This window comes from Galeopterus variegatus, unplaced genomic scaffold (genome assembly GCF_000696425.1).
Source record: "Galeopterus variegatus unplaced genomic scaffold, G_variegatus-3.0.2 Scaffold7885, whole genome shotgun sequence".
Taxonomy (NCBI): Eukaryota; Metazoa; Chordata; class Mammalia; order Dermoptera; family Cynocephalidae; genus Galeopterus; species Galeopterus variegatus.
In genome coordinates this window covers 90048-99827 of record NW_007733996.1, presented here as the reverse complement: position 1 = coordinate 99827, position 9780 = coordinate 90048, and the positions used below count along the sequence as shown (strand labels likewise).

Genomic DNA, 9780 nt, shown 5'->3' with positions numbered 1-9780 from the left:
GAGTGCTCTCAATCAAGAGAGAGGGCTCCGTGCTGCTTCCCTGGACAGGGCTCTGCCTCCCTTTCCAAATCGGCAGTCTTTCGCAACTGCAGCCAGAAGCAGGAGGCTGCCTGTCAGGCGCAATTAAGGCCGGCTCACTTGGCGGACCCCACCTCGGTCTGGGAGCAAAAGGAAGTGAGGTAAGGGGTGTGGGGCCTGTGGATCCCACATCCTGACCCTGCACTTCAAGTTCCAAATTGCACTGAAAATGTCAAGTGGTGTCCGCTCCCAGCCTGGGGATTCCCTGATGGCAGGAAGTGGCTGCCCTTTCCCCAGTTCCATCTGACCAGGGCTCGCCTTCCTGTTTCTCTACCCAGGCCTTTGCCCCTGGTTTACTCATATCGATCTGCTCACAGAAGCACAGGAGGCCATAAGGGAACATGCTCCTCACTCCCCAAGGCAAAGGACATGGCTTTGCTTCATCTAGACAAAAACTCCAAACTTCTTCCAGTCCCTAGGAAGTCCCAACCCACCCCATCCCCTAAACCAGCCAAGCCCCAAACTGGTCCCTGGCCCCTTAAGCCAAAAGCATGTTTCCCACCTCCCTCCTAAGTGGTGCAACAATATCTGGCTAATGCTGCCTCCACCAGGAAGCCTTCCTTGACTACCCTGGCCCCCTCCAAACATTTTATTCTTGTAAACGTGCTACCTGGTACTCAACCAAATAAGACTCAATATTGTTGTCCATGCAGTCTGGGTGGGTCTGGCCTCCTAACAGGGCAGCAAGCCTTCTGAAGCTAGAATCACCCCAAGGCACACCCCAGGCAGCCCAGGATCCACACACAGGATGGGGAATAAGTTCCAGGTAGTTCTCCACGTGGCAGGTGCCTACTGGGCTTACGTTTGGAGGCTGGCCTTCACCTCCCTCTGTCTCTGGCCACCCTCCCCCCGCCCTGGGCCATAGCCTCAAGGGTCCAGCTCACCTCATCGAGGATCCTTGATGTATCCTGCACCTGGAACACAATCATGAGTGTGATGGTTCCACATCCAGGAGAAGGAAACAGTGGGGGTGAGTGGTGAAAGTTCACCATTAGTGACAAGGAACACTAGGCCAGTCCAGAGATCAGCACACCAAGTGCCACCACTAAGAGGAGCCAACAGAAACCTCATCAAGGGTAAGGATGGTGTGCTCCCTAGCCGCGCCCTCCACGTGGTCCCTGAGAAAGTAGGTGTGATGCATATGGATGCAGGGAGACTGGTGGGAAAGGCTAACGCACAAGCCAGAACTGAGAGCTGGAGGTTGCACAGGACAGGGACAGAAACCAGGAGGAGGGGAGAGGCAGACAGTGGAGTGGGATGGGGGGTGGCACAGGAGGGCTCGTACGGTAAAAACTGTGTAAACATGTGTGGGCTGCTTTGTGAGGGGCGAATGAGGCATCCACACAGAGCCCCAACGGACCAGTTCTCAGAGCTGCAGCTGAGCCTGGTCTGGAGGAGGGTAATGAGTCAAATTAGCCCAGGTACCAGCTGAAGGTCTATGTTTTCTACCAAGACCCCGAGGAGAAGGAAGGAGAGCAGCGACAAGCGAATGAAGCCCCACCCCCGGCGGAGAAAGAAAACAGGGTCATGGTGGGAACAAGTAGTGGGAAATGCAGTCTGAAGCAGAGCTTCTGAAACTCGAGCAGCATCAGAAGCACTGGCAGGCTAGCTGATACACAGGCTGCTGGGCTGCACCCTCAGAGTCTGCTTCAGTGGGTTTGAAGTGGGAGCCAAGAACCAGCATTTCCAACAACATCCCAGGTGGTGCTGACGCTGCTGGTGGGACCACCCTCTCAGGGCCATGGGGCTGAGTCAATGGTTCCCAGCCCCCGTGCACATCAACATCTCTGGGCAGTGTCGTGAGACACCCAGGCCTGGGCTGCACCCCCAGAGAGTGTGTTTCATTTGGTCTGGGGTAGGGCCTGGGCACTGGTGATTTTTAAAGCTGCCCAGGGGGTTCTAATGTGAGCCTGGCTGAGGGCCACTGGGCTAGACGACCATGAGGTCCCTTCCATCTGGGAGTCTGTGATTCTCAGACTTCTCAGGGAAGAAGGGCAGGCAAGATCTGAGCTGGGAAGGGAGTTTCTGAGTAAAATGAGGACCCCAGCCCCTCCCACCCTACCCCTGCAGCTCCACCCAGGCCCTCCCCTGCCTGAAGGAGCTTTCCTGGGGGCTCAGGGCAGGATGGTGGTGGGATATGCCTGACTGCCCTTCCTAGCCCCGAGGGGGCTGCAAACACAGGGAGGCTGGCAATCAATTAGAAGAAGAAAAGGTGAGGAGGGCAAGACTTACCTCAAAACCAGGAATATGGTGGATGGCCGGCTAGGGTAGAGAGAGAGCTTAGGTCATGTGCTTGTCAGCCAAGCATCATCACCCTCATTTCTACCCTGGCCGGAAATGACACTCATGGAACATGTCAATGACCAGACAGTCCAGGGCTTTGCAGACACTATTCCTTAGGGGGGTGGGAGGTGCAGGAGGAGCTAGGTTGACAGCATGCTGGGTCCCTCCAGACACTTCCTCCAGTGCAGCCCTACTTCTATCCAGTCTGCATATGGGGGTCCGGGCTCCCACTGTGTGCTGACCCCTGGTGGGGGAAGAAGGGTGTATCGGCAGCCCCTCCTCCCACCAGGGCCTCTCCCTGCCTGTGTCCTCCACCCCACCCCGCCTCTGGGGCCTCTGGATCTGGACATGGACAGCCTCACCTTCTCTCTCTGGATGAGCTCAAAAGAGGCCAGCAGCTCACCCGCCGGCTGGCTGCCCCTCGTCAGTGGGAACCAGGCCAGCCGGGGCATCCGTTCCAGACTCGGTTGACAGATGCAGCGGCCCATAAACTCGTCTGCACCCTAGACCAGGCATGGAGAAAGAAGAGTCAGCGTCCCCCCAGCCCAGGGCTCTGAGTGGCCCCAGAGGGATCACCAGGCCTACAATGGCCTCCTGAACTAGAAAGGGCCTCGGCAGTCAGAGCAGCCACCTCATGCAGAATGGTGAACCTGCCCTCTTAGAGGGAATCAGGGACAAGGCAAATGTGAGTGGCTCTGGCCACTGTTGTTATGTTTGAATTCCCATCATGGTTGGGAAGTCTCTCTGTATGTCCAACTAGTGTTCGCCCTGCTTTAATTTAATCCAGCTCTGAGCCCGTTAGAAACCAGAAAGACAGCTTCCCCACATATCTCTAATGCCCTCAGCAGTACGGGTGTTTGAGATTTCCAAGGACTTTTGTATCTCCTATTCATTTCACCCTTAAATTTCTCCACTTGCCAAATGCGGAGATTGGTCATACTCATCAAATTAAATGAGCCTTGCCAAATGAAGTTTGTCTTATAATTCCTTTGTTTAGGCACCGTCCTTGGCTCCCTGCTGCCCAGAGGATGGGGTACAAGCTCTTCTCAGGCACGGCAGGCCCTCTCACTGTAGCCTGCTCCCTTCTCCTTCCCAGCCTCGCTCTCTCCCCCACACCCTCTACTCAAGCCCCCTGGCCTCAGCAGGCCTCTCACTCCCTTGCCTGTACATGGGCCACTTCCCCAAGGGCACTGCCCTCTCTCCCCTTCTCAGCCGCTGCGCAAAGAGAGTCCATCACTCACAGCCCCTGCCCGAGCCCAGCCCTCTGATGTGGGCCTCTGTGATCTTGCTGGCCTGTGGACTCCAGCCTTGTGGTTAGTATCTCCAAGGGCAAGGGTCGTGGGCAGAACCTGGGTCTCAGCCAGATGGCGCTGTGGCCTTCATAAGCCCTCGTGCCTTGCCCAAGGCTCTCATCTGGAGAGACCCTGAGTGGGAACTGGGAGGGATCACTGCCTGCAGTCATGCCACTGCTGAAGACAGCCCCAAGAGCCATCCTGGAATGGCCACCAGCTCCTGCATAAATGCCCACACCAGCAGGTGACAGTCCAGCACCAATAACTCAGGGTGGACAGCAGCCATAGCACTGGGAGGGGTCCTGAAGGCTCTTCTAGGATAGGTGTTGCACTTCAGTAGATGGGTCCTGAAGGTGGTGGAGAGGTGGTGGAGCTGGCAGAAGGCCAGGGCAGTTGGGAGAGTTGGGACAAATCTTTGAGAACAGGAACAGATTTGTTTGAACACAGTAATGATGGGCACAGCCCCAGCTCTCCCCCAGGACCCTGGAGACCACCCCACTGGAAGAGCTATGGCCCTTCTCCCCAGGGATCCCTACCAGGTACTGGCCTGCAGGGGAGGGGCAGGGTCAAAGCAGCATTTTAAGAAGAGAGAGTCTGTGTCAGCCAACTGGGTGTGTGGCAGAGGCGCCGGCCTGGGGGTGGCCGTGGAATGATAGGGAAGAAAGAAGGGTTTGGAAGAAGTTTCCAGGAAGAGTTGCTGTGCTGGATGTGGACGGGCAGGCCACATGGAGCTCTGGTACAGCCTGAGACCTGTCCTGTTGGCCTTCAGGCCTGCCCTGCACCATACCTTGCACTTGCTCCTTCTCCCTAGTCCCCTGACCTGTGGCCATTTAAATTTACATTTTAATTCATTAAAACTAAATGAAGTTTAAAATGCAGTTCCCAGTGAACTAGTCACTTCTCAAGTGCTCAGGAGGCACATGAGGCTAGTGGCTCCCACTATGGTCACCACAACTGTGGAGCTGTCCATCATCACAGGAAGTTCTGCTGGGCAGCTCTGTTAGAACTGCCTATGCCACAGAGCTGTGTGCACTTGGGGACACACTGTCTCATGGGGGGGATTCTCCACTCTTTGGGCGAGTCTCAGCTCCCGCCTAGACAGGGAACCCCAAGCAAGGGGCCGCGCAGTTCAGTAAAACAAGTGCTTGATAGATGTTTGTGGAATCAACACAGCTGACAGGGAGATGGGACCAGCCTGGCATCACATAAGCAAGTTAGAGGCAGAGAAAACCCAGGCTCCTGACCCACAGTCAAGCACCTTTCCAGATCTGTGCCCTCTCTCTGCCGTGTTGATTAGCAATCTCTGCCACAGGGCACAGCACATGTGCTAGCAATCCATTTTTAATTACTCTAAAACAGTTTTAATTATAGTCTGTGGGGCCAGGGGAGAGGCCAACAGTCCCAGCCCTGGGGGGGCCCCATCTGGTTGGGGAGCCAAGTGTCCACAGAGATCCAACCTTCAGCATCTCTCTCCCTGGGCCCCTACAGGGGGTGGGCAGTGAGGGGACAAAGGGAAGGAGGTGGGCGGACTCACATAGGTGTCGTGGTCATACAGCTCCACCACGATGCTGGGCGGCTGCTCGGCGATGCTGGCTGGCTCCCCAAAGATCTCAATCTCATAAAAGATGAGTGTCTGGTCCCAGGTGGGGTTCAGGGTGTTCTTCACCACCACTGTCTTCTGGCTCTGGTGCAGGAAGGAGACGATTGCGTACGGATCTGTGTGGGCCGGGGCAGGGAAGGGAGACAGGACTCAGCAGGCACCATGAAACTTGCTGACTCACGAGTCTTGCAGGGCCCCAAAGCTGGAGCAGGGCTGTGGGCTGCCCCTGAGCTACAGCATTCAGGCTGGAACCCATTTTCCTCAGGGGGCTCTCTTGGCTCTTCCACGAGGCCAGCCTGCAGGCCACTTGGAGCCTGGATCCAGGTGAGTGGGCACAGATCCATAGAACACCTCTGCACTGCTTCCTGGACTGGCCACTGGGGCAAAGTCCAGCTAGAGAAAGTGAGTGCCTAAATGGTCTAGTCATTCATTCATTTGTTCCTTAATTTATCCAACAAGCATTTATTGAATGCCTTCTAGGGGCAAGGTGCTAGGAGCTGAGAGTGCAATTTGAGCAAAGTGTAAAATATCTATACAAACCAATGTAAAATTATAATTTGGATCAGAGCTTTGAAGAATGGAAATAAAGTGCAGTAGAGTGTGTATGGGAGTGTTCTGGCTTCCCTGAGGAAGGAAGAGTAGAAATGTTGATCTCCATGAGCTCTGGGATGCCTTCAGACTGATGTGACTAGGTCTGCATTTCAGCAAGCTCACTCTAGCTGCCCCATGGAGAGCTGGCTGGAGGGGGCAGAAGAGGTGCAGGGAGAACAGTCATGAGGCTACTGCAGTGGTCCAGGCAGGGATGGTGGTGGCTTAGCTAGGCATGGGGCACTATAGAGAGCACCTGGACTCAAGAGTTGTTTAGCAGTGGTTGGTTTGAGAGGAACCCATGGCTCCTGCAGCTCATTGCTGCCCCCATACTCCTTTCCAGCCTGCCAGCCCCAGCTGCACCAGCCTGGGACCCAGCCATGTGTCATTCCCTCTGCTCAGTCCCAAAGGCAAGTTAGTGTCACTAGAGGAGACTCTGAGGCAGTGGTTCTCAAACGTGAGTGTGCGGCAGAATCACCTGGAAGGCTTACACAGACTGCTGGGCCCCACCCTCAGGTACTCTGTTTCAGCAGGTCTGGGGTGGAACCTAAGGATTTACATTTCTATCATGTTCCCAGGTGATGCAGATGCTGCCTTCCAGGGCCACGCTTTGGAAACCAATGCAGGAGAAGGTCCTGTAGGACTAAGTGCATGTAATTTGGGAGAGGAGCAGAGGGCTTGGAGGAGGGGCTGCTCCAGCTTCTCCCAATAGGACAACTGCTTGGAGGAAGGGTCCAGTTAGTTGGCATTTTGTAAGACTCAACATGACAGATGCTGGGGGCACTTGGACAGGAAAGTCTGGGGATGCAGGAGGTTGGCAGCTGGATGCTGGTTGTCAAGGAGGTTGAGCCCAGTGCCCCAACACATGCCCTATACCCTTGGCATCCTGTTCCATCCTGCAGTGCCCTGCACCTGCTGAGCCCCACAGGCCAGCCTCAGCATGGCCACTAACTCCCCACATGACCTCAAGACAGCCACGGTGGCCCCAGAAGGCTGCAGGCTATCCGAACACAACCCTGGGGCTGGGATAGGGAGACACCACTTTTCCACAAAGGGAAGGGGAGCAGAACAGGCTCCCTCGCCACAAGGAAACTAAGTGGCACATCATGGCCACTGCACAGGAGGTGGGAAGGGTGGGCAATGACAGGACCCATTAGGGAATGAAGACATCAGGGTCCGAGATTGTGGCTATTGCCTGAAGAGCTAACTAGGGTGGAGGACTTCTGAGTTAAGGAACAGAAGCTATGGGCACCCACTGGCTGAACAATGCTGGGTTTGGCTAATAGGAAGCTACATTAGGAGGTGTATAGGTGGCTGCGAGGAGGTGGTCACCAGACTGGGAACAGCCCATCGGCCTTCGAGCACAGAAGCACACTGGAGTCAATCATGGAGGGCTGCCTGAAGGAAACTGGCTCTGAACCTGATTCAAGAGTAGAAGAAGGCAATGGGAGGCCCTCGGCAGGGGAGAGGGCAGGGGAGAAATGCCCACCACGTCTCACCACCCGCACCTGGCATGGGGCTCTCCCTTCCACACAACAGCCCTGGCAGGGCTGGCCCCAAGCCCTTTCTCTCTTGCCCCTGGCAGGGCCCAGCGGCGTCTGTGCATTTAATGAAACCGTCTGGCTGTGATACCATCAGCTCCAAGCTCGGCAGAGAACTTCTCCCGGTTCCAGTAAGGGAAGGAGGGCGCGTTCCGATAAATAAAACCATATTAGAGAGCCGGCGAAAAAGCCCCTTTTGTTCCCGCCCCCCATGCTTCTCAACGCTTTATTTTTATAAGCGTGCGGGCCCCAGACCGGCCGCGTTTACACAAAGATCACAATTGCACATTGTAGCGGCTGTGCACGCTGTATTGGTGTTGGCAGCACCCCCCATGCTGGCCCCCGAGCCGGCCGACTCCTTCCAGCAGCCCCATCAGCCCAGGCAATGAGCTCAGCGCTGGGGGGAGAGTGGGGAGGGGGTGGCTTTCAAACAAAAATCACCCAGACCCACACGCGTGCCCCACCCGCCCATGGGAGGAAAACACACAACAAAGGTATTGTAAAGAGCAGCCTGGAGGCCTGGGGCCTCAGACACTGGGCTACTGTGTGCTGGGGCCTGGCTTCTCCCCACACAGCGCCCAGCCCCTCCAAATAAGGTGGGGGGGATGTTGCTAAAGCAAGGTGGGCAAATGAAGGAAAGCCAGAAGACTCACAGACACATCCCTCTTCCAGGAAAGCCAGGATGAAGGAGAAGCAGATTCCCAAAGAGGGTGGAGGGGAAGGTGAGGAGCTGGGGTCTCCAGGTCCATCCAGCCTACGGTTCTCCCCGGGGCCACACCTGCCAAGCCCTATGGAGCACCCCCTGAGCTGAGGTGAGCACGTTCAGATTGGAACTCTCCGAGGACCACAACCTGCCCCAGGGAGGCTCTAGCCGTGGACATGCAAGGAATCTATCAGACTCTATCACCATCAGAGAGCAAGGGATAAGCACTAAGCCCCAGGCAGGTGATGCTCTGGCTGGATCCAGAGTTCTGCCACTCAGACCTTCCAGGAGCTCCAGGGCCTTTCCACCAATCTGCTCAGACCATTGGGGTGGGAGATAGGGCAGGCAGTGTTACCTTATTTGTCAGAAGAGGGAGCTTTGCCCCAGGAAGTCTGTCACCACCCCATGGTCATGTGTGGCCAGGACTAGACCCCCTAACTCCTACTCCAGTGCTCCTTCCACCATGCTCCGCTCACAGGAAGCAGCCCTTGCAAGGGGGTGGAGTAGATCACTAGTCATCAAGGCAATGCAAATTAAAACTATACTACAGCAATATTTTTCCTATAAAATTAAGAAAAATTGATTAAAATTATAAAACCCAGGGTTGGCAAATGGTTGATGAAATAGGTACTCTCCTTTATTGCTGGAAGCAATTCAGCAGCCCTTCAGAAAAGCAATTGGGCAGTATGCCCTGAAAAACATAAAACTGTTTATACCCTTTTCCCCATATTCCTGGGAGTCATCCAAATTAACCAAAAAGCTATATGTACAAAGATGTTCACTCTAGCTTGATTTGTAATACATCATTCATTCACTATAAAATTATTGATTGGCTACCATGCGGTAGGTTAGTGGGGTGCTAGGAATTTGAAAATGAATGAGACACAATCCAAGCTCTTAAGATTCCGACTACTGATTGAAAATGATTAAACAATAGTTATAATACACGGTGATGTGCAACTTAATAGTGGACTGTACAGGTGCTGGGGTGGGGGTAATGGTGTAGTATGGTGGCATCAAATCTGGCTTCCCAAAGGAGGCCTCCTACCCTGCGTCTCAAGAATGAGGAGGCATCCAGCGCAAAGCAAGAAAGAGAGGGCATGTCAGGCACCCAGCACGGCACAGGCAAAGACCCCATGGAGCATGGGCCCTTGGGAAGCAGCAAATCGCTGGTCTGGCTATGGGAAAGTGGAGATCACCCGGAGCAGCAGGGTAGAGGAGGTGGGAGGGGAGGAGGGGCGAATCACAAACCGTCCTGGATTCGTGCTGAGCAATTTGGACTGAATCCTGGAGATCAGTGTTTCCCAAAATGTGTTCTTGGAGTGGTGAGTTCTCTGGGGAGCTAATGAGTGCTTAAACAGGTTAAACAGGCTCCTTCCCGCAGCCGCCTCAGAGCCACCGTGTGCTATAAATCGCCAAGCGTGCAGTGTTTCCCAGTCTCTCTCACTCAGGAACCCTTTTCAAGTGGAGCATTTCACAAGCCTCCAGTGCACTTTGGAAAACACCTCCTTAAGCTCGTTGGGTGGATTGCTCCCGCCAGAGCCAACTTTAACAAAAAGCTGTGCTTAAAAAGGAGAGTAGGGAATGACTGGAGTCCAGACATGGGAAGCCCAAAAGCAAGAATTCCCCAGCGCCACCCAGGACAGAGTTGGGATCTTTTTTTTTTTTTTTTCCTTTTTGTCTTTTTTCGTGACC

At 54.7% G+C, this 9780-nt stretch overlaps 1 protein-coding gene across 1 annotated transcript in view; it reads right to left on the bottom strand.

The window, feature by feature from the left end:
- Window positions 1-962: 962 nt before the first annotated feature.
- The window catches only part of DYSF (dysferlin), a gene marked incomplete at both ends in the record, with an annotated part of 98712 nt that continues 89894 nt past the window's right edge, over window positions 963-9780 (bottom strand). Inside the window, 4 exons of the mRNA XM_008592399.1 lie at window positions 963-992; window positions 2311-2340; window positions 2724-2864; window positions 5188-5369. Of these exons, the coding sequence (XP_008590621.1) occupies window positions 963-992; window positions 2311-2340; window positions 2724-2864; window positions 5188-5369 (383 nt within the window). The remainder of the gene's footprint in view (window positions 993-2310; window positions 2341-2723; window positions 2865-5187; window positions 5370-9780) is intronic.